General features: G+C 40.9%; 1 protein-coding gene across 8 annotated transcripts; it reads right to left on the bottom strand.

Moving 5' to 3' along the window:
- Positions 1 to 139: 139 nt before the first annotated feature.
- mark3a (MAP/microtubule affinity-regulating kinase 3a) lies at positions 140 to 23,946 on the bottom strand. 8 transcript variants are annotated; one of them, XM_072677938.1, is made up of 20 exons: positions 21,747 to 21,910; positions 20,094 to 20,288; positions 19,498 to 19,551; positions 14,247 to 14,295; positions 12,774 to 12,839; positions 12,280 to 12,350; positions 10,954 to 11,010; positions 9,832 to 10,068; positions 9,590 to 9,709; positions 8,860 to 8,959; positions 7,155 to 7,267; positions 6,889 to 7,033; positions 6,304 to 6,506; positions 5,963 to 6,066; positions 5,562 to 5,801; positions 5,036 to 5,062; positions 3,752 to 3,861; positions 3,494 to 3,550; positions 1,888 to 1,932; positions 1,289 to 1,329 (listed from the first exon to the last, which is right to left on the bottom strand). In XM_072677938.1, the coding sequence occupies exons 1-18, from the start codon at positions 21,852 to 21,854 to the stop codon at positions 3,495 to 3,497; spliced, it is 2,055 nt and encodes a 684-aa protein (XP_072534039.1). In that variant the 5' UTR covers positions 21,855 to 21,910; the 3' UTR covers positions 1,289 to 1,329; positions 1,888 to 1,932; position 3,494. The 8 variants fall into 8 exon arrangements, with proteins under 8 accessions (XP_072534040.1, XP_072534035.1, XP_072534033.1 ...); XM_072677936.1 differs by lacking the exon at positions 3,494 to 3,550 and having other exon boundaries at positions 1,155 to 1,329; positions 21,747 to 21,909; XM_072677939.1 differs by lacking the exons at positions 3,494 to 3,550; positions 3,752 to 3,861; positions 21,747 to 21,910 and adding an exon at positions 23,155 to 23,946 and having other exon boundaries at positions 140 to 1,329.
- Positions 23,947 to 25,025: the final 1,079 nt, after the last annotated feature.

A 25,025-nucleotide genomic window follows, 5' to 3' on the forward strand; every position in this document is an offset into this window, starting at 1 on the left:
AACCAGATAAACAAGTCAAGTCAAAGCCTATAGTATCTACAGGACCTGGAACAGAGCAAAGGGTGTATCAGCAGTTTTGAGTAAAACACATTACTGACAGAGACCAAGCTACAGTTAGGTTGAACAGAGTCTGCAAGTATAGTCAGTCAAGTATAGATGTTTTTAATATTGAATCTCATCAGTGACCATTTACAGGTAGCCCTGAAATATTAGAGGTTGGAAAGCAAAGAGTAAGACCATGTGTAATAGTTGTAAAACAAAAAGGTACATTATATACACAAATACACTTGAGTGGTGGGCATAAACTGAAATAAATAAAAGAGCTAGTTTTTGTCCTTCAGCAACATCTCATAACATTCACACAGTGAAACTGAGCTGGCTGGAGCATGTGTCAAGAACGAGCACTTTCAAAGACAAAAGAAACTATAGACTGTGGTGCGGAGCAACAGAGATCCAACGTAGTTTTATGCAATTTAAAAGCAGCTTTTTTCTCTTCAGGGATCTTACATACCCTTTACACATGGGCTGCTCAAGACACCAAATACCTATATATAAACACTGTCTGGAGAGGAAAATAAGAGAATCGAGCTCTACCTTAAAAAGATCTTGGATACTGTACTTTTCAGCTGTGTCTTGACAATTCTTCACTCCTTAATGCACACTCTGAGCATAGGTAAAGGAGAACACAATTTTACCCAAAAAAATTGAACCAAAATTCTCTTTTACAGTGTTTAACGAAGTGTAATAATATAATTGACACATAAGAAATTATTGCTTTAAGCAACGTTAAAGTCTATACATGGTTTTAAATACATATGGTAAGTGGTTTGTTTAAAAAAAGAAAAAAAAAAGAAAGAAAAAACACATTTGGAAACTGCTACTTTTTTGTGATTGTACTGCTTAATTATTTTCTCTATATAGGATTTTAACACTTCCATATATTCCTCTAAATAGATTAGATTAGATTAGATTCATAGCTTGAGTTCACTGGCAACTTTGGAAGCAATGTTCTTAAAAGCGATGGATGTCCCAGATATCCTCTTAAATCGGACACCATTGAGTGAGAGGCGGGGCAGTTTGCAAACCTCCATCTCCCACTGGACAAGGCTGTCAGCACGACTGTCACCATAGACGCAGAAAAGCAGGAAGTGTTCGCGCTGTTCGTAGTCGCAGTTGTTCGCGTCTAGAACTTTGCGGATCTCGTTCATGATGGCGGCCGGCTCCATGGTGCTGGTGGTGTTCATACTCCAGGTGAAACGGAGAGAGCGGGGCTTCCCGTCTTTTCCATCTTTCCCTTCATCTTTTTGCTGATCCCCAGGTACATGGCGACTGAGGGAAGAAGAGAACCGAGTGAGAGGAGTAATGTAGAGAATCAAGCAGATAAAGAAAGAAAACATTAAAAATCAACAGGAAAAATGAGTGGTTGGATAAGAGTGGTGCATAGTTTGCATAGAAGAACTTGTGAAATAATAACAATTTCAAATAAATTACGCTTGTTTGGTGTTTCAACAGAGGTGTAACCAAACTCATACCCGCATGCTAACCATGCTCTGATTACCACACAGTAATGGTGCATAAAGTATGTAGGTATGAAGGCATCACTGATACAAGCCAGCATGCAGTGTAGTACCAAAAAACAAAACCAAAAAAAATACAAGCACTCAAATCACAACACAAACGGTAACATCACGCAACACCATGCATGCTTTTGCAGTCAAAAACAACAGAAATTACAAATCCAAGTAAATCACAGGCCACAATTCTGCAAGCCTAATGAGGTGTCAACAATAGGCTAAATTCTCAGAGTCAAACACAGAGGAGATACTGAGAGACCAGATACTCTCTAGTCTAGCCAAGTGGAAGAAAAGGAGTTCAGGAAACCCTCACCTTGTGCCCTCAAATCTCCCGCTTCTCTCAAGCTCGGTTGAGACTCTATTTTGTTTGATTAGAAAGCAGAAAAAAAAGAAAGAAGAGGCAGGACAGAACATTTAGTTAAGTTAGGGAGCATTAAGTTAGAGCAGGAAAAAAAGGAAATGCAAGGAATAGGGAATGAGATGAGAGAGAGGCTGAGAGAACAGGGCAGCAAACTAAAACAGAAGGAATATCTTAGCAGTTTTGTGGAAGGTTGCGTGAAGTGCTTGTACACAAATAGATCTAAATGCACAGGAGCAATGAGTTAAACATTAGAGGACTTCTCGGACAACGTGGACATCGTTCATCTCCGAGGTAATCCGAGTCACATTATGATCATAGGGAGAGTGCCTGCTCTAGAGGTGTGATGAGAGAAACAGGGCTCAGAAACGGAGTCAATTGAATAAGAAAGTTTGATCTGAGCCAAATCAGTACGTTCAAGTTTCTTCATAAGGTTGCACCACCAACATCCATTACATGCAGTATAATATGCAAAAATTGGGACACACCTCTAAATCTCATTCAGTCCTGTTGCCACAGGTGTATACAATCAAACAGCTAGCCATGCAGTCTGCCTTTACAAACATTAATGAAAGAATGGGTTGTTCTAAAGAGCTTACTGAATTTCAGTGTGGTTCTGTAATAGGATGCCACTATAGCAACAAGTAAGTTTGTCAAGTAAGTTTGTTTTTCAACTGTGAGTGATATTATTGAGAAGTGGCAGTGTAGGACCACCAGCAACTCAGAGTTACAGAGTAGGGTCGGCGGATATGGATGCGCATAGCATATAAAAGGGGAGGAAGCTTGGGGAGAGGAGACAAGTTCAATATTAATGCTCATGGATTTAGAATGGGAGGTCAGAAAACCTCCTGAGGGTGTCCCAATATTTTTGTCCATATAGTGTAACACTGCTTAACTGGTTAGAACAAACGTAAAAATCAGGTTCATTTTATCCCTTTTATTTTGCCAATCCCCTTTATTTCCTTCTCATAAAAGCTGCACAACAGGCTTGGTTAGTCTTGGCTATCTGTGTAAAGCCCCCTAAACAAAATACTTTACAAGGAGAAAATTATTATAGTTAACTATAACTTATTACTAATTATTTATTATTAACTTACTATTAAAAATAAAAAAAAGTGTGTGAGTGTAAAGACTCTTTATATCAAGTGAGTGTTCTTTAGACCCTAAAAATGTTCTTCACGCTCACACATCTGTATTACAAACATGGTTCTTGGAACCAAAAGTGGTTATTTTATGGCTTTGGATGGTTACAGTTTTGCTAATTTCTCAGCCTTCCAACCGGTTCAGAGCCCTGGAGAGGAGACACTGTGTGAACCCACGCTGGACACACACAGATTTACATGTAAACCACTTCTGTACAGAGACTGTGCTCATGCGGGAGAATGTGTGGGATAGAGTGTGCGTATTATCATACTGACATTTGTGAGATCAGCTGTCTTCCATACAGACTTGACCTAAGTGCACATACACCACATAACGACACACATACACAGAGACACCTTCTTCTAACCCCGGGGAGATGTGTGCATGTCGTTATGTGTGCATTTTAATAAGCCCTTACTCTAGACACTCTCCATCTGCGCATTCCTACAACTCCCTATAGCCACTGCTCCTGAATCTGCAAAACAAGATTTTAATGCGTTTAATGATTTCAAAACTGCTCTGGAAAAAAAAAAGAAATGAAATGCAGATCAGAGGAGGCAGAGGAACATGGCCTTTGCAGAGCCACATGTTGCCAGAAGATGAGGGATGTGGAAAAAGAGCATGGCTCAGGGGGAGAGGGAGAGAGAGAGAGTAGAGGAGAAAAGCACAGACTTACTAAGAGTCTTTGCCGCAGGGTTGGAGGGGGCTGAAAGGGCCGGGGGACCAGAGGGTGCCCCCGTCCCTGATTTGGCGGCAGACTGCCGCTTGTTCGGGTCAAAAGTGACCCTGGCGGAGAAAATCGGAGAGAAAAAGACAAAGATGGAAAGACAGTAAAGGAAGAAGGAAGGAAGAGAAGAAGAAAAAGCAGAAAGGGGAAGGGGGCAGAGAGGAAACAGAGGGGAAGGTTGAAACAGTAGAATCAGCAAAGAGGAACATTTTGAAGGCATTAAGAGATTGTAGAGTGTGTTCACTAAAAACTAAAAGTCAAGTCTTACAGTGGTGGAGAATTTAAACCTCCCAAGATTACGCGAACTGTCTCCTATGCAAGTTCTTCCTGGGGAGACCCATTTCTAAGATTGTGCAGCAGTGCAGGCCTGGTGTGAGTGCACATGTAACCACATGTAACATGTATTGTCCTTCCACACAGACATTAATGTTAGATTTGTTTTTTATATATATATATATATATATATATATATATATATATATATATATATATAAAGAATAGATAAAAAAAACTATTTGAGAAAAAAAAAAAAAAAAAAAAAAAAAAAAAAAAAAACATGGTATAAAGAATAAGAAATGATGCCAAAAAATCCCAGGACAGCTACCCCTGTTTTACCACTAGATGGCAGTGGATTCAACATTCTCCAAGCCATATTTCACAAGCAATTCTAGACTTCTGGCCACTCCCAGTTTGAGCCAATCCTGTGAGACAAATCTTTCCAGTTTAAGAGCTGTAACACAGATCAAATAAGCCAGCATTTCCTGCACACAAAACCCTATGCATTTAATTCTAGGATGCTCCAACAATAATTTAATCCCTAAACGTTTCCAAGTCTACGAGTCTCGTTCCATCAAAATCCATCAACTGACCTCCGGCAACTTAAACCAAACGTCCATGAATAGTTACTACGACAGTCTGCACTTAAGCTTGTAGAACAAAAAACAGCAAATAATAAACTACTGCAAGATCCAAACATCAGGTCGCTAAAACATAAGCTGATTACTGAAAGTAGCCCCATCAAGCAGATGAACTTGATTAGTTGCAATCAGTAGCAGCAGCCTGCTTTTGGCTTGTGACAGCATGCAGATAAAGCTTTAAGGCATGCTTAATCAAAAGACCTCAAGACAAATGAACACAATCACAGCAATCAAAGAAAACACTAAGCACTAAGCAAGTGTTAGTATTCCAACTCTTTTTAGTTGATTAATCGCCCCGATAAACTTGAATTCCTACCTTTTTGAAAACCTGAATGACATGTTTCTACAACACAAAAAAAGGTGACAAAAAAAAGGTGGAAACATTACACAGATGGAGGTAATAAGAAAACTATTTGCTATTTGACTTGCCCTCAAAAAACAACAATGATTCAGAACAATGGATTTAAAATTAGACAAAAAAGAAGGAAAAAATACCATTGATTTTCTTGGGCTAAAACACCATTACATGTGGGCAATGTGATGATATTTATCCCTAATAGTTTTGTTTTTTTTAATTGTGGATCTTGTCAAAACAGTGTCCAACTTTAATTACAAAGAGAAGTAGTTCATTGACATAGTTTTTGGTAATGCTTTTAAATTGTGCCACCACGTTTGGTTCTTTATTTGTCCATTGCAACCCATCAGAATATGGCACAATCAAGTACCACGGAAATTCTGCATCTGTATCTGCCATCCTGAATGTACTGTCTGACATTTTTTTGTTGCTTACCCACCAAATCTATGCCTGAAATAGTGACAGGACTGTGTACAAAGATGTTTACCTGCGTGTGAGTTTGGAGGTAAGCTTAGTGAGCAGATTGTTGGCATTGCCGCGGCTGCGGGGCTGCGTGGGTGAGGCTGGGGGGCCGTTGTATGTTGCGGTGCGCCGCTCCTTCAGCTGCCCATGGAAGGTGCTACGGCTTGCAGTGCCTCGTGGGAAGCGTAGTTTATCAGTCGGGGCAGCATTGCTGATGCTGTGAGTGGAGGCACCAGGGTTCCGCTGGTCAGGAGACAAAGACGCACTGCAGAAAGACAGTCACGTATGCATTTTATTCCTTTCACCTACTTGTTAAAGCATGTGGCAGAACTTGCAATGGCATGCATATTTAAAAAATTCTTATGTAACTTTACAAAACAACTCTGACCACATGGCCTAAAAGCAAAGACTTCATCCTAACGTTACCTGTTCTCCTTCCCATTGGGAATAACAGAGAGGCGCTCTGTGTTGTTCCGATCACTGCACACATATGTGTTTCTCCGGGACATGCCACCAGATCCAGAGTTATTCTGGGAAACATCAGAACACATCTCTGCTCAGCAACACGTCCCAGTACAAAGCACAGTATGAAGCATCAGTAAAACTGGAATATTGGGAGCGCTAGTGGTATAAGAACACAGCACAATGTACTGTATAGGCATGTGTTAGACACCTGTGTGAAACTAAATAAATTCTACCAAGCACATTCTGGGGGAAAAACAATGTTACACTAGGGACAGGTGGACACACTATAAACATACACTCACATTGGGAGTGACAGAGTTGCCCGTCTTGCGCTCAGGTATGTCCGCTTTGTTTGGGTTGTTGGCATTGCCCAATAGTGGGCTGGGAGGGCTGTTTGACGGAGCTTTGCGGCCTGCCACCCCTCCGTCCTGTTTGACGTCACCATCTGCTGTGCCAGGGACAGCCTTCTTACCATTACTCAACCCTGAGTTAGATACACCAGCAACTGAGAGGGAGAGAGGAAAGAAAAATAGGGAGAGACATATTAAGGCCTGTGTATCTCTGTAACAGCATAAACCTGACCACTGGTCAATTCAGAGGGGGGTCAAAATGGTTACAGAGAAAATGAGAACACACAGCTCTGCCAGCAATCATTGCCCAAAAGCTGCATTTCAAATACTGGGCATTACAACCACAAAACATCTTTTATCTTTCTTTTTGTAGCACTTCATTTATTATTACACTGTAGTTTATGAACCCAAATATTAAGAGGAACTCTTAATGATCTCAAAGATCCGATTTCAAGGTCAAGAAATCTGCAAAATATGCAGTCAAGGGGACACCATAATTATTTGGGACACAAGTAAAATCGAACTGCTGAGCATTACCTTGGTCACTGTAGCGTCTGGACTTCTGATTGGATGAGACACTTCTCTGGACCTTCATGTGAGCTGGTGACTGACCATTCATCTCACTAGCTGGTCTGTTCTTCGCCAAGGACAGATTACTGTTGGAGCTTGAGTCACTCACCTCCTACACATATACCAGAAACAAACCCCATATAAGTTAGCTATCAAAACAGTCATCTGATACTTGCACATTCCTTTTGTTTAGAGTTGTTCTGAGGTATTATCAGTGAAGAGTAGCTCTTTACCTCATTGGTCTTCCTGCCCAGAAGTAAGTAAGTGGCTGTTATCTCGTCATACTTCATCTTGGACAAAGACTCCTGGATCTCGTCCCTAGAGTAGCCCATACCGACCATCACATCTGCAGAATAGCCAACATTTAAATGAGCATGCCTACACTGGTTTTCTTTCTTAATCCATTCACCTCAGGAAGGGCTTGCAGGTGCATCAGGTATAACGAGAACAGACTCTATAATAGAAACTCTACAATATGCAGGGCAGTGGTACTCCAGGACCAGGTTGAAGAACCACTGGTCCACACTATAGTCTACACTATGGTCTAAACTATACACTACACAGTACATACCAAGCATTCACTGGGAACTCATATGTAGGAAAGCATTGCTATGTCACAGTGCAGAGAAAATTACTGGTCTAGAGACGGACAAAGTCTGTGTCATGCAGGCATAAGAGAATCCATGTGGGGACTGGCTAAGTGCCTTCTTCCAGAGAAGCACTTCAAACTGGGCTCCCTCTGCAGAGCACACTCAAGAGTGCTCAGTGTGCTTTTCTTTATCAGCCTAAATTTATTTACCACTTTTTTTCCATCCCAGAGGCAACGGCTAGCTCTGTGGACTGCAGATGCAGCTGGGGCTGAGAGAGCTAGGAGTGGGAAACCCAACTTAAAACTGAGAAAATAGGTAACGTAACTAGGCAGGTGTTTGTTTGTCGTTACACATGCAAATGCACCTGATGCGGTAAACAGATAAGGATCGGTAAGCTGCGTTTTAAAAAACCAACCCTGCCTGCTCTCAACTCCACTGTGTGTGGTGAGAGTTCTTGCAAATACAGTGAGCGCTGCAATATACAAAGCACCTGTCAAAAGCACATGCTTGTATCACACTGTGCTCCCACTTACTGGAGCTACATGGGGAGTTCCTTACAGACATGTGCTGGGGGGGTTGGGCTTGGGGGGGGTGGTGGTGGCATGGATCAGCTGCAGTGAATTACGCAACACACCACTATGTACTGCAGAGGCAAGCTCAGAGTGTACAGTTCCTCAATCCCCTCTAAATGTTCTTCCCTCTCCTTTTCTCTACCCATCAATCAGTCTAATTAAATTTACTGTGCCTTTATTGGCATGACAAAAAATGCTTCTTATATTAATAGTGAGTTATAAAACCTTACAAAACCATTCAAAAAAATATATAGAAAAAGGTTGTCTTTCTGTTGCCAGAACAGAGTGTATTACTAAAATAAACTTTATGCTGATGAAATCTGAGCCCAGCTTTTTAAATTAGCCTCACTTGTTTTATTTATTTTTTATTTATTATACATGATTTTGTTAGCTAGCCGTTTTCTTTAAAAGATCAGGTTGCAAAGACCTTATTGTTGTAAAATATAAATAGACAGTTGGCTCCAAAAAAGCTTTTGAGATGTTTACTGGTCTTGATTGTACATTTAGCAAGAATACTGCATATATAATACTACAAATACTGCACTTCGTACTGTTTCTAGCATTTAATCTGCTAGAATACCACACTGCATCAGAATTAGAGTGTATTTTTGCATTTACCACTGCAGTGACACATGACACACACGTCCAGTATGAAAGGCTACACTAACTAATATAGGAGTGTATTGCTCACAGTGGGCTTAAAAATCCCATGTGACCTTTCCTCAGAACCACACAATCTTTGTACCCTTGAGGCGGCAGCTACGCTCTATGCATACCTATTCTCTTTTGGTCAGATATGTCAGTCTCTGGCTCCGTGTAAGGTTTGAGTTCCTCTTCCTCCGAGCCTGCATTGATCCAGCGATCCTTCATGATTTGCTAAGACAGAACAATGAATCCCATTACTAGATACAAGGTTCAACAACCATAAAATAATAATAATAATAAAAAAAACCTCATTTCATTCTCCAATAGGAAATGTGAATATATTAATTTTTCTAACATACAGTAGGATGGTTATTTGGGCTAGACAAGAAATTAAGATAAAGCCATTTATTCAGAACTCAAATTTGACTCCCTTACTTTCATAAGGATCTGCAATTTTCAAACATTGAGCTATAGAGCAGAGTTTGTGTGCCTGCCCCAGCATGCTTTTCCAGAGTGCTCAGGGACCACGCATTTAGCAGCAGCAACACTGCAGATGCATAATTCATCTTTACATGGGAACAGCAAAGGAGTGCATTCAGATTACATCATCAGCAAAAGTAAGAGAGCAAGACAACAGCGAGGATAAGCTGTGATGCATGCGCACAGCTGAGCCATAGGAGATATGACTAAAGACTAATGTGGACTGATGGCATGATGGATACAGATAAACCTAATAAGAAAAAAATAAATAATAATATGTCAGGGTGGAGATACATGAAGGGAAGACTGAAAGGCTGAGAGTCGGCTGTCAGTTAACGCATGAACAAAGACTGAACTTAAGGAAAGTCGACAGACACCAACCTCTAGTGTTCCTCTCTTGGCCGGGTTGAGCACTAAAAAGCGCTTGAGGAGATTCTCACAGTCAGTAGACATGTAAAAGGGGATTCGATATTTTCCTCTCAACACACGCTCACGGAGCTCCTACACACACAGACACCATTCGCAACACATGCATACAACAGATCAAATAAATATCAATATGCCCAAATCAAAAATGACTATAATTTATGGAATGCACAAATTCTCAAGAGAAAAGCTCAGACCTTCAGGTTCTGGCCATCAAAGGGGAGCGAACCGCTGACAAGTGTGTAGAGGATGACCCCTAGACTCCAGACATCCACCTCAGGACCATCATACTTCTTGCCCTGGAAGAGCTCAGGAGCTGCGTATGGAGGACTACCACAGAACGTGTCCAACTTATTCCCTACAGTAAACTCATTGCTGAAGCCAAAATCTGCTATCTTTATGTTCATATCAGCATCCAGCAGCAAGTTCTCAGCCTGTGAAGGGGAAAAAAAGAAGCAACTTTAGAAATAGCAATTTAATCTGTTTAAAATATTAATCTAAGCAATGATTAGATATAAATGCTACTTCTGGAAAAGTGCTAAATTTATTTATTTTCCATATTAGTCAATTGATGGTAATTTTATGAATAGATAAAATAAACCTTTATTAGTCCCACAGTGGGAGATTTCAAACCGTCACAGTATCAAAGGGACACCAAGGCACTCAGTTACAAAAAGTAAATAACTTAGCAGTACATGTTATTTAAATAACATATGCAAACTGTGGATACACAAAATCTATAACCTGCTGATGGAAACACTGGCCCTGAACTGAAGTGACAAGGTAGGAACATTCAAAAGTGCTAGTGTGCCAGTTCTCAGCAATACTGCAGGCACAGGCACACTAAGCCAGCTCGCTGCAGATATTGCTCTCAACCAGTCATTATCATTATGAATGCTGATAAACAGCTGTGATGTACATTGCAATCTCCTGTGCTTGAAAGCCACTTCAGACAGAATCTTCTGTGCCCCCAGTACGCTTCTCCCTTAGAGGGGTGTGCTGAACTTGCGAAACTATGCATTATGCATGAAACAGCATTATATATGAGCACATATATTAAAACTGAACTAAAACAAGGAATATACAGGTATGTGCAGAGTGAGATCCTTTTATTTCTGCCCAGTTTTCATATGCATGCACTCAGCTGTCTGACGCCTCCCCTTTCTGATCTCATAGATTATTTATGGCACTCCGAACTAAAGACAGAGTAAGCATGCTGCACTTCGTCATGCACACGTGTGCACGCACACACAAGTAAGTGTGAGATAAATGCAGAAAGCACCAGCATTTCTTTAAGGCGTCATCAGTGACACACTTACCTTCAAGTCTCTGTGAACAATGTGTTTTTGGTGACAGTACTGCACAGCAGAAACAATCTGTAGAGTGAAAAAAAGGTTTACATCATCAATAAGTAGTTTAAAATGATTAAACATGGACAAAAATAATTATATAATATAAATGAAAAAATAATTAAAAAAAAAAAAATGTTAATTAAAAATTTAAAAAAATAATTGTCACTTTTTCTTTGTATATCCCATCTTTGTAAGCAGGGGTATGAGCACAGGGTCAGCTATGCTATGACACCCATCTTGCTCTTGATAAAGTGCATAACTGTGGGTCTCAGTTTAGTGAAGCCAGTATTGAATAATTAATAATACAGTGTGATAACTACTGATCCACCATTGCCTGTTCATAAGCAATAAGGTATCTAAATAGGCAGCATATTCTAATCCTCCCTTGGTATAAACCTGTTCATGCCATGATGTCCATAGCCTGTATGTATTTATGAGAGGTAACAGCGTACATGGATTCTGTGGGTACAATACCTGCCTGCAACACTGAGCAGGTCCAACTAGCACACCTCAACAAGCGCATTTTAGCCTTGCATGTTTGTTTTTTTACAGTGACCACAATAAGTCACCGGGTCACCGGGCCTTTTTACATGAACCACAGTAATAATCACACTGGTCATCATCCAAAATCTTCTACAGTGTATAACAGGAAACAGAGGTAACTAATAACGTTTATTTCATTTTAAAAAAATCAGAATCAGAATCAGAATCTCTTTATTTCACCAAGTATGTTACACATACAAGGAATTTGTCTTGGTGAGAGCAACACGTATGACAAGTAACAAAAAAACACAGAACACAGTCTTAAACTAAAGGAAAAAGACACTAAACAATAAATAGGGTAGGGGATAAATTAAAAAAGTAAAAAGTACTAAAGGTAATAAAGAGCTGAAAATATGCCATTAATAAAAGGTTTAGGTATGGATTAGGGGTCTGGATCACTGCATGTTCACACTGATGCTACGGAAGACTATTCCTCAGTTTGTAGGAATGGAAAAGTTGATAGAAGATCTTACTGGCAATTTAATATTTAATATTAACTTTAAAATAAAGTTCACATGGCCTTAAGAAACTCAAATGTTACAAGCACAGCATACATGCCTGTGTGAGATAGGAGAGTTCAGAAGAACATCATTAGTATGTCTATTCAATACATCAGAACATCTGCACTCAGGAGGACAGGTTTAACCGCAAACTACGGGGTCATTCTGTGTGGAGATCTCAGAGTGCCCTTTACAAATCACTGTGTGTATGGGAAATGTTAAGAGCAGTAAGATGTTAAGAGCACTGCACCTGTCTAAATTTAGCTCTGGCCTCTTTCTCCTTCATCCTCCCATGAGCCACAAGGTAGTCAAACACCTCACCTGCACACAAAACAGAAGCAAACAATAAAAAAAACAACCCCAATCCAAGACAACTAGAGAGAGTGAGCACACACACACACACACACACACACACACACACACACACACACACACACACACACACACACGAGTGAGAGAGAGCATCAAAGAGTGCAAGAGCATAAAGGGAGTGAGAGCACGAAAGAGAGCAAGAGAGTGAAGGAGAAACAGAGAACACTAAAGAAAGAGCGCAAAAGAATGGTGATAAAGTATGTAAGAGAGCGAGAGCGCAAAAAAAGAGTGAATGAGATGGCACCCAAGACAGAGAAAGTGGAAACTAGTAAGAGGGTAAGAACGAAAGAGAGCGCGAGAGAGAGAGAGAAAAAAAAAAAGGAGAGCGCGAGAGGGGCTGTTTTTGACAACCAATCAGACAGACACTCTTACCTCCACTGGCATACTCCATCACAAGAAACAGAGTCTTCTCAGTCTCTATCACCTCAAAGAGCTTAACTGTAGGGAGACAAAGATATAGAAAATAAGAATACGACAACTGGACTTATTTAAATAGACTTACACCTTTAAGAAATCTAAACCCCACACAAACACACCAGTTCTAAAATAAAGCTTCAGAAACCTTATATAAACACTTTAGAATGATTAAAACAGGCCTCAAGAAGCTGTGAACATAAGTAGCCTTTTTAATAACAACTGGTTCTATTGGCTCTTTCTAAAATAGATCACTCTCCTTGTCCTTGGCTCATACTTTCTCATTTTATTACATGTGAGCTTTATTTTCTATAAAAAAAAAAAATTAAATAAATAAAAAAAGAGCAGAAACTGTGATGCTTTTTGTTCCTCTGGAGATCATGTCTTATTTAAGCCTTGCTCCTACATTCTGCAAAACATGTGAGCATGCAGGCCAAAGCAGGGGCAGCGTATGCTTTTCCTGAGATACACACGTGTACGCCCCATGTGTTAGATGGAGGTTTTTAACACCCTAGAAACGACTAACCAACTGCAGCTTTCCCCCTTTAGAATAACAGTCATCGACCAGTTCGATGGTATGTCAGTTTCTTTAGCTTGAAATCAGACACATTACATTGATTAAGAAAATGTACGGATAATGCCACACACAAAGGCATGGCTGTGTCATGGTAGTTATGCAGGAGCGTGTTCCAAATATAAACATGGCAACCTGAAAATCATACTGATGATTTCTGTGTGGGCATTTATTTATGCAAGACGTTTCTTTTAGAAAATAGCTCTAGACCGCTGAGCAAGTTCATGTTCCTTTTGATATTGTCTCCACACAGTCTACTGTGCAATACTAAGCGTAATCAACACTCCTTATCCAAGACGGAACAAAAGAAGTGTGAATCGTGACTCATGCTTCATGAAGAACTCGCTAACATCCAGCATTATAGATGCGCATATCCACACTGTTTTTAGCACAGAGGCTGATCGTGAGGTTTGCAGCGGAGCCTGCACATTTTCAAACGGAAAGATGAGCTCTAAACCGCACATCCATCATTACGGCCTTTCGCCTCTGCAGGGGAGAGCACTGCCAGCAACGAAACGTCTCCAAGGAAACGTCTCTCTCGTTCTCTCACTCACTCACTCTCTTCTTTCCCCACACACAGACACACGGCAGGATTTCAGGAAACGTTTACAGCAGCTAGTCTAAATTTACAGAAGAGACACGGAGAGCCTCTTTCTGTGTCGACTTGATGATACGTCTGATTCAACTACTCATTATCTTATTTGCAAGCACGAAATCAGGACAAATGCGGAGGAGGAAATTAGAGGACTTCTTTACCCTTTAAGCCATGTTTCTATAAAGGAAGAGACAGAAAAACAGACAGAGAATGCACACCTTTTTATTTTTCTACAAAGTCAGTTTTCTCTCTTTCAGCTTACCGATATTTGGATGGTTTAAAATCTTCATTATTCTGACTTCCCTGAAGAGCTGTTGAATGAGGAAATAAAAGGAAAAGTAATTACACAGGGCTGTAAAATCCCAAACACAAAGAATCACATTCATAAAATAAATAGTGCAGTGCATGTTGTTCTGCTCTCCCAGTTATTAACATTTTTCACCAAGTTTCATTTGTGCTCAGCATGAAGAAAGGCATGACACAGAATACACTACAGTACAGTCCAGCCTACCCTATTGAATCACCACCACCACCCCTAACCAGTGTTTCAATGCGGGCATGTACAGAGTGTTCTTAGTGAAGTGTGTGAGCTAACAATGAGCTCTTTACATGTCTGTCCATCACAGTGGAGGCCAACGTTAAGCGTTATTCATTATTCATCTACTAACAGACCCCTGACTCTCTCATCCATCTTTAATAGATGAAACACCAGGCTGTGCTCCTGCTCTGTGGCTTGTGCCCTTCTCTTCTTGCTAACACAGCCTCATCTTGCAGAGGGTGCTAAAGCTACAGAGCAAGTGTTACAGGCACGTCAGGGACAGATCACACCATTGATTCTTCTTTGACACACAAAGTAACGCCCTGCCGTCTGACTCAACACACAGAGCTCAACTGTAAGATACGAAAGCAATTCTGAAAAGATTTTAGTGGAAGAAACGAGAGAAAGAGGGGGACAGGCCGAGAAAGAGAAAGAGGACAAACGATGAAAAGACATAACGAATTCAAGAGAATGAGGGACAGACAGAGAGAAGGAGCAACAAGTGAGAGGGAACAAGAGGGAGAGGAGAAACGGATGGAGGGACAAAACAGACAAAAGAGAATGAGGAAGAGAAACTTATGGTGGGATAAAAAGGACAAAAGAGTATGCAAGAGAGAGCAAGAGAGAGACAGAGAGGAGACAAACGGATGGACAAAAAGACTGACCGAATGAGAGACGGAGCGAGAGAGGCACAGAGAGCGCGAGAGAGAGAGAGAGAGAGAGAGAGAGAGAGAGAGAGAGAAAGTAAGTGAAAGAGCAAGAGGGAGAGGAGACAAACAGATGGTAGGGACAAAAAGAGCAGGACGGACAGCAAGGAGAGGAGGCAAACAGATTGAGGGACAAAAAGAGTGTGTGTGTGTGTGTGTACAACAGGTGAAGAAAGCAGAGGCTATCAGAGACAGCAGAGCAGATCAGATCAGTAGGGCAGTGCAATGTTGGAGTTTAGGGGGGGTCACAGGGTTCACACAGGGTGCACACACTGACATACCAAAACACCAAACTTCAGAACCACACTCGCTCTTAACTATCTCCTTCAGACAACACAAACAACCAAATGCTGTGTCTCACACGGTCACTTGTGGCAGAAGAAGCTGTATTCAGTGGGTTGGAGACGATCCTGGTGATTCTACCTATTACAGATCTGTTATTATTCTCAACACACATTCCTCACACTGCCTAAATAGAGGGCAGCGTTACTACAGGCCTGCCTAGGTCTGTCTGACGCCAGAACTCACCCTGCTTCATAATTAAAAATTCCCTTCACTTTCCCCTCCCTCTCAATCTGAACAACCCCTATTCTTATCTCACTTTTCCCCCCAATCCATCTCCGACTGAGACACAGATCATTAAAGCAATGGCTGCAGCAGGTAAATAAAAAGTCACATGACTAAAATAAATGAAAGATTGCAAGAACAGTTTATCGTGACAAATCTACAGACAAGATTTGACTAACTTAACATTAATGCCCAGGCCCAGTGCCAGCAATGTAGTTAAAAGGGGAATTTCACAGATTCAAGCAATGATTCAATCAGTGAATCAGAAATGTTTCCAGTGTTCTGGCAACAGGAACCACACATCAGAAATTGGTAGGCTATTGTCTACAAAAGCTACATCACAGAGAGCTATTATATGAGATGTCTGAGACATTATTGTACAGCAATCTTCCAGTCTAGTTTTTGGACTAAAATATACACCATACATTCAAATGGTTGTGGACACCTGCTGCTCCAGTTGCTTTTGTAATCAAGGGGATTTACTCTCCTACAATGAGCTTACACTATACACAAGATTGCAATAAATAGATAAATAAATAAAGTAAAACAATAAAATAAAAACAAAACTGGGCTGTAGACATCCCTATTTCGTCTTCACCGCAGCAAAGAAATCAAGATTATATCTGGCAAAGGCCAAACCGTTAAGACACAAGTGTAAACACACTCAAGAAACATAAAACGGATACAAATCCACTCAAACCACTTCAGGGGGTGTTTCGAGAGGAATTTGAGCCACGTTATAGCATCCCTCTTCAAGACGCATTCGATAATCAAAATCCCTCCCAGTTCAAACAAAACATTAGCAATAACTGCGGCACAACATGCAAATTTGCATATACCGCCCACACAGTAAATGGATTTCAGTCGGAGTGTAAATGCATGTGGCTAAAATCTCATCAGTATATAATGATATTCTAGTCATTAGACCACATTACATAAGCACATTTCTTTTTTTCTACACTATAAGTAAACTATAAAGACCTGTTGGTTGGGTCAGTTCTCGACATACAATATGTGGCAGTTACACAGTAGTTACTAAATAACTTATACTAATAACATTAAAAAATAAATAACTTTCATAACAGGCCAACTCTTCTAAGGAGTCACTGTTCACTTATTTAAGAATTAAAAAATGCTCTCCTTTTTGCCTTTTTTGTCACAGGTTCATCTCTCCATCATTCTCCAATCGGCCTTTCTCTCTCTGATCCACCATCTTAACACCTCACTGATGACTAAGGAACACTATGGCACAACAACTGCCTTCAGTCGAGGGACATGTACAGGCTGGGAGCCTGAACGCCCACACATTCAATTACACAACCCACCGCAAGGTGCACACACACAGACACACACACACACACACAAATGGACAAGTGTAAGCTTTGGAACCAAACTAGGACTAGTAATGCACCTGTGGTTCCACACTGCTAGAAAAATAAAGGAAGGTGGACAGGAGGAAGCCTGCAAAGGCAAACGGGAAACCCAGATAAAAGAGGGAAGAGAAAAAGAGCACGGGCAATAGATCAAGGCGAAAGAGGGAAAGCTGAAAACGTGCAGAAAGCACGGACGCTCCTGCTGTGCAGCGATGGAAACGCCATATATGAGTCAGAGCTTTTCTGTGTCAGCCTGGCACCAGCAGGCAAGAAAGGCTGAACATTCACGGAGCCCTGATCAATAGCACTGTGGAAAAAAAAAAAAAAAAAAAACTAAATGGTGGCCGCAGTGCGCTCCTGTGCCCAGCTAATAATAGAGCTGAGGCCTCGAAACGTGTATGCCAGAGTGGGCACTGGTTCAAATCCACTGGTATCAACATCAATCCTAATACGAATCCCACCATCCCCCCTGACCTCTGTGCTTCCTTTCTCTTTATTTTACTTCTGATCACTTTATACTTTATCTACTCTCATGTGTCCCTTCTGATTCTCTCACTCCACCTACGTCATCAGCCCTTCTGGCTCTTTTCTTATCTCCCCCCTCAAAACCATCCTGCTGTCCCTCAGTCTCACTTCCCTCCTATCTGCCACCTATCTGTCCATCTGCCCTTGCTCCTTCTCACTCCCTCCCACCAGCTGCCGCAGCAAAGCACAAGCCAACAGACACAGATTCTCTGCAGATCTGCAGATCGTTCAGACAAAATCCACTTCTGCCAACTTCTCGTAGAAGAAAAAAACAAACAGAGTCGGATCAATGAAAAGAAACACAAAGCAGGCGATTCTGTACACCATGTTTAACGTTATACCCAGAAGGGCTGTCCAGGACTGGTCCTGAAAGAGTCTTATTACAGACAAATTTGAGGACTTTCTTGTTGAAACATGATTAGACAATGGGGTGTTGAAGGTGCTTATAGTGACAGACAAATTATCTTCTAGTTTTCTAAATAATATTTAAAGAATGAAAAATATAAAGCAAGAATCTTTTTAATGCAAAGATTCTCAACATAATAAGAGTGAACTGATATTAATGCTTTTTGAAAGATTAGCAGTCTTGTCGGGGAGCAATTTATCATCTTTTGTGGAAATCACTTTCAGTGAAAACGAGGCTGGGTGTAGTTTATCAAAGTAAAGTGGGCAGGAAGAGGGAGGGGCTTACTTTAAACACACATGCACACTCAAATGACTGGAAATCAATTCCAGAGTCTGTTTTTTTATTATTATTGCAATTAAATGAATCTGCATAGAACAGACATTTTTAGAGATATAAATGTACCAAAATATTTAAAATGGTCTGAATCTTGACCTCAGAACTAAAAACTGTATCAAACCTGACAAAATGTTCATTGTCAGCATGCATACCGTGCATGAATTAACATATAAGCACAAGGCATATTTAAGCTCCCCTAATTTATGCTGTATCAAAAATATAATCATACTGAAAGAACACCAAAATCTATGAACCCCTAAAAACTAGTCACTGAGTGTACCATACAACCCTGGAGAGACAAAGCACTGCAGCAGTTAGGTGTCTGACTGACAACATCAATACAAACAAAGCATCGATTCTACAGATCTGTTTTGCAACTGAAGATGAGCAGCTTGAACCCAGCTCAGTGAATGATGTGTATCTGGCCTAAGGCTCACAACTACATCAAAACATCTTGTGTTGGATGGCTGTACAGCTGCTTCAGTTAAATGCCAGCTTCAGCCACACATAAACTGTCCCAAGTCGACCAGTATTGCACTAATTAATCCTCCCTTGAACGTTCTGTTTTTTGCCTGACTGCAATGCTGAAGGCCACTGTGCATTCAGTCCAACAAAGCTTTTTCAATTCAGACTACGCTCCTGACGCAGCACGGCCTCTTTAATTACAGCACAACTTCTGATAGCCATAAGCCAGCCAGTATTGGAAAACGGAATTAACCATTTTAACTATACGTACACAAAATGAAAACGACAACTAGCTCTGATCTGCACCCAACAAAAACTCTACGGGGATAATTCCCCCACAGCCTTAAACAATGCTTCCGATTCCAAAACAACCTCCCTTCCTGAGACGCGTGACATCATTTCCTTGAGAACAAGGACACAAACCTGCTGATTCAAGGCTAGCCTAAAGCTTTGGGGTAGACACTGTTTGAAGACCAAAATAGTCATTTTAGCAGATGTCCGTTCAAAAGACAAGCAACCAAAAAAAAAACAAAACAAAAAAAACAAACAAACAAAAAAACACAGTCCTCAATATTTAACACCATATCACACCTTACCTTTTGAAGGCTTGTTGGATTCAGTTGTGTCTTGTCAATAATTTTTATTGCCACCTGCAAAAAAATATTAATGTCATTCCACATGACAACTATGCATCTGGCAACCTACTTTGAAGTTAAAACATCTTTTTATAAATACAACATTTGTATTCTATGCAGTGATAACACTGAAACACTATAGGCTTGCTGTTAAAAACAAAATCAGTCAGGTTCAAAGAATAATTAATTGACTGAATAAATAACTACACTAAAAATATAAAAAATAATAATATTCCACCCATGTCTACTGTGGAATACTGAAAATGTAGCTTGTCAAATGAATGAAGAAATCTGGGTATACAGGCCATGATAATTAATAACTTGACTGTCCTGTTTATTATATAGTGGCTTATACGAGTTATAATAAAGGACAGACAGATTAAAATTATGGTTTAGTCATTGATTGAAAATCAGGGCTTTGTTTTTCCAGTTATTTAGTACAATCTAAGATGTTGCAGTGTCCAGCTCTGATTTGTTACAATAACAGAGCAGCAACATTCTGGAAACTGCAGAAAAATGTGTAACAGGAAGCATCCACTAAACGTCTGCCCACTCACCTCTCTGCCGGTGAGGATGTGACGAGCCAGTTTGACCTTGGCAAAGTTGCCCTTTCCGATGGTTTTGAGGAGCCGGTAATTCCCAACATGAGGGTGCTGCTCTTCAGACCCTGAATTTCCCGAATTCCGGTTTCGACCACTTGACCTAGCAGACCGAGAAGTCCCCTCCACTCGGCCATGACCGTTAGAAGTGTGCTGTGGATTTAAATATAAACAATAAAACACTACGGCACAAACCTATTAAAATATATAAATACATTATCTGCCTCACCATGAAAGAGACCGTCATAATTCTGAAAACTAACTTAACTAAATAAATGGTGCTGTGCATTCACTATAGGTATAGACATCAATAAACAACCTGTTTTTCATATTAATTAACAGGCTGAACAGCTCCATTTTAATAAGCAGTCATTGGTCACTGACAGTCTGCCTTGTTCTATCTCACACACGCACACATGCACGCAAACATACCATACCAATATATCAAACAAACATACAGGATGGAATTACAGGACTGTCTGGCACACCATTTGTTCCATATGAGAGTGCCACTGGACAGCCTATTAACTTCGCTGCCCCTTACGTCATCACCATTTTCCATGAACTACCCCATAAATAAATACTCAGAACACACAGCTGATACTGGCCAGAAAACAACGTGCCACACCAGCGCCCACCGAGGCTGCACTACAATTAAACTGCTACTTAAATTGATCAAGAACAGAGAAAAGCACGATATGCCCACAAACTACAGCTGCTTGTCGATTAGGAAAAGAGAAAAGCCCCTAAACTGCTCTTGCCCACTTATAAAATAATTTCAGAACTTTAGTATCACAATACTTGAATGACTGAATCCTGATTCACTAGGATGATGTTACAGAATTTAAAGAATACAGAATTTGTGATATTATAGAGCACCTATACGGCATTTATGATTAGGCTGCCTGATAAAACACCTGTCACAGCTATAAAACTGAGGAGGACGACTGATGGAACAGGAGGCAGTACAGCAAGTATCAAACTGTTTCTCCAGGCCCCGACAACAGCTAACAATTATGATTAACAAAATATGTTGGAACATGTTTTGCCATTAATATAGTTTTGGGAATCTCATAAGCCAAAACCGTTGCCTAACAGGTCTGCACATGATAAAGAATTTTACTACCCATAGACTGTTAAAACATTGTGTTACATTAAGATTTTTTTATTTTTTTTATAAAAAAATTGGTTTGGTTTGTTTACAGTAAATATGTGTAGCTTTCCTTAAACAACAGAAGTATCCTGAAATGTTTTAGTGATTTGTGCAGCAGTATAACAGTTAGTAAGTTGGTGAGCCTCATGTGATACTCTAACAACACTCTACTGTCTCGAGGGAAAGCTGACACTGCACTACACATAGTTTTAACTAAACCCTACACAATGTCAATGGTGCCAACTTCGGGGCTCTACACAGTCCGATCTAACATGCAAATACAGGGCTTCCCTAAAGCCGCAAACACCATCTTTAAACAACGTGTTTGTTTTGCAGTGTGAATGAAATCATTTGATTTTAAGCCCTATAAAGTCACTGTAGCAAACTTCCAAAAAAAATACAGCAAGCGCAGCAAATCTCACTGACAAATGATAGAGTTAATAAAAATGTCTACTTACAGTACTGACATGGGGCTTCATACTGGACTGAGACCCTTTCATGTTGGTGAAGTGAACGGCATTGAACCAAATAGCCCTGCCTGCTTTGAGTGGGGACTGGGAACTCATCGATACTCTTATGTGTCGATACCCATTACAGAGGGGCCACCCTTTTAACTGGGGTGGGTCACACCTATTGATACGCAGACAGACCGACACCTCCCATTATCATTTTCAGACGGAGAACAGCCGGTGTGTAAACTGTGGAACTCAACAGGTTAGGCTATTTAACAGTGTTTCGCAAAATGAAACTGAATGGAAAAGTCTATGTGCAGTCTATATGCCGGTGAACTGATAAGCCTCAGTGTATCTACGTGGTCATGCAAAAGTCTTGTATCTCCATCTTTCGTGTTTTTTTTATTTTCCCACTTTCACATAATGTGAATCTGGTAGTTCTTTGTATTTCATAAAAAAAAGAGCCAATAAAAAGGCCTTCCATTGAAAGTTAAGGTTTTTGCCAGGTATTTACAGCGACTGTTTTTAAGGAAAGAGTAGTACATTTGGTTTTTCCAGTGAACCATTCCTTTACAACATTTTTCAGACAGAGCTAAAATCATTCCAGTAGCCATCTACTGTGTTTTAGGACATCTGTCTAAATAACAGGCTCCAAGATCACGAACACATGATGTAAAATGGGTTTAAATGCTGCATAGACTGAATGAGTGACTAATCCATCTGCTAATTGAGACAGCAAGGGCCACTTCGCTATAGGGTATAGGGATGTGTGTGTGTGTGTGTGTGTGTGTGTGTGTGTGTACCTGCACATCACGCACACACTTTGCGGACAAGCTCGTGACGCACATATGACATAAACGTACATGTCCTTGGGAATTATTTTGGAGATATCCAATAGATGTTTCAGGCCAGGATTGAACTGTTAAGACTGCAGCAGTAATCAGAGAGAGGGGCTGCCCAAGGTTACCTGCCTCGGTGAATTCACGCACGCCAATGCGCATTAGTTCTGAACAACCACAGGAAAACACACATGTACAACACACTGACTGGCAAGCAGTGCAAACACTGAAAGAGGAGGAGGCTGTTAGCTCAAACATATGCTGTTCTCATTAGGGAGAATAAGGGCTCAGTCTCTATCCCTGATGCTCCAGACCTCATGCGGCACTCCAGCCTGGTGGCCCATCTGTCTCCAGGCTGGTCCAATGTAGAGATAGCTAATCCACTTAAAGCGCACGGTCAGCGCAAAAAAATAAAAACCCTGCAGGTTACACTGCGACACAACAGGAACAAATACCACAACAAAGTCTGACAACTTGGGCTGGCTACCGCGGAGTATTGTCTAAAATATAGCTACCGAGTAGCTGTGAACACCAACGGGAACCACACGATCACCGTAAAACAAGTCCGTACTCACATTTTCCGTTTTCCGCTCGTTGACGGTGGGCAGCGGCGTTCTTGTTGACATTGTTCTGTTGGAGAGACCCCGGGTTTTACCTCCAAGCAGCAGGTTTTTGTGAATGTAGTTAGCCTCCCAGCTAACCAGCGAAGTCCGTCAGTGTGCTGCAGTGTACTACACTGTCTAACTCTGCACCATTGGTTTAGCGGAGCTGCACGGCTAACGGAAACTTGGTGAAAACTTCAGTCTGACTGAAATAACAGTTAATGGCTAACGTTCAAGCCCACCGTTCGCGACGTTTTCGTAGTCCCACAACGTTTTTGTGCCATCGGCTAGCACTATAAACAGTTTCAGAAATCTCAGAAAGCTTTTAAAACACAAAAAAGCAGCTGGGTGGCTAAAAAAAACAGTTTGTCCTGATGCTCTCGGCTCTCCGTTTCACATTTCGGATGTCCGGCTGCTGAAGGGGGGAAAAAAAGCCCCGCACTCAACTCGGGCCCCAGCGACCCCTATGTGTCTTTACTATCTAAAGCGAACAGATGTTGCTAGCACCTCGAACCCGTTTTTATAAATTGGTATCTCTCCTCATTTGTGAAGTCGGGTGGTTTTCAGCAGTGCTGGGGCCCAGACGGTGTCTCTCACTGTGTCGACTCCATCCGCCGAAGCTTGCTGCTGCTGCCGCCGCTGCCGCTCTTCGTTAAAACCCAGATCCAAGATGGCCACCCGGTGGCCCTGAAGAGAGACGGAGGAAGTGAGGACACACGGGCCTAAGCGCTCATTGGAGCCGCAGCCTGGCCACTGCGGTCTGTACGTTCAAAAGTTAGGTGATGGAAACGGGGAGAAAACATGAGCAAAAAAACTTCGTCATACCATAACACAGCCATGACACACCCTTTCCCACTGAAACCAGCCAACCCCCGTATAAGGCTCGGCTTTAGGAGTGTGTAGCACTCAGAAGATGACATCAGTGTAGATAGCAGTGGCCTTTAGGCTCAGCGTCGAGACAGGACGGTCACAGCTGTTGCTCTGGCACACCTGAGGGACAGGCAGTGACTTATGGGGCTAGGTTTTCTTTTGGATTTAAGCCAGACTCAAACACTCCTGATTTCTGACAAATCACGATTTGTGGCACAATCTCTAGCTCAAATCTGTGCGACATAAAATCTGATTTTTATCCTTCCTACAGCCGATAGTAGCCAACTAGTCCAAAAAAAAAAAAAAAGTTTAAATACCCTTTTTCTTCCCCTAAAATTGTTTGATTCAGTGTAGGAATTCATACTAAAGCTATTTAGCCATCTATAATTAATCTATTTGCAGCACAGCGTTTGAAGCAATAACATACATTTCTATCTTTGTAAGATACAACTACATTTCACACAAAACTTTTTATTCATGACACCATTTCAATCACACCGATGATAAATTATACAGATATTTTGATATGTTACTGAGGTTTACTCAGATATCCTTCCTGGGGACCCTGATCAATCCATTTTTGTCTACCAAAGTTAGTCCCCCCCCCCACGTTTTTCAAATAAATCCAAATTCCAAACTTTTTCACTCAAACGTCTTAAGATATCAGTAAGGCAAGGATACTTTATGAAACTTCCATATTCCATAGCCATACATGCAAAAAAACATTTCTCATAGTCAAACATTGACACCTAAAGGCCAGAGAGTGCCAACACAACTGATGATACTGTATACCCTTCATTGGCTAAAAATATTAATATGTAAATACATAAATACTTAAGTTTAAACCTGTTCATGTCCTTAGGTAAACCACATTTTAATCTGTAAATATTAAACTAAAGATGCTAGTGGGTCTCCATAATAGATGGATTTTTCAGGCATCCTATTGTGTATTATGATCATGTGGTCTTTACTTA

The sequence above is a fragment of the Salminus brasiliensis genome, chromosome 4 (assembly GCF_030463535.1).
Source record: "Salminus brasiliensis chromosome 4, fSalBra1.hap2, whole genome shotgun sequence".
Taxonomy (NCBI): Eukaryota; Metazoa; Chordata; class Actinopteri; order Characiformes; family Bryconidae; genus Salminus; species Salminus brasiliensis.

Coding starts and splice junctions, on each gene's coding strand:
- mark3a (XM_072677932.1), bottom strand. CDS start 21,854: ATGAGTTCCCAGTCCCCACTCAAAGCAGGCAGGGCTATTTGGTTCAAT. Junction 20,289..21,746: donor TGAAGCCCCATGTCAGTACT/GTAAGTAGACAT, acceptor TTAAATCCACAG/CACACTTCTAACGGTCATGG. Junction 6,507..6,888: donor CAGACGCTACAGTGACCAAG/GTAATGCTCAGC, acceptor TCTCCCTCTCAG/TTGCTGGTGTATCTAACTCA.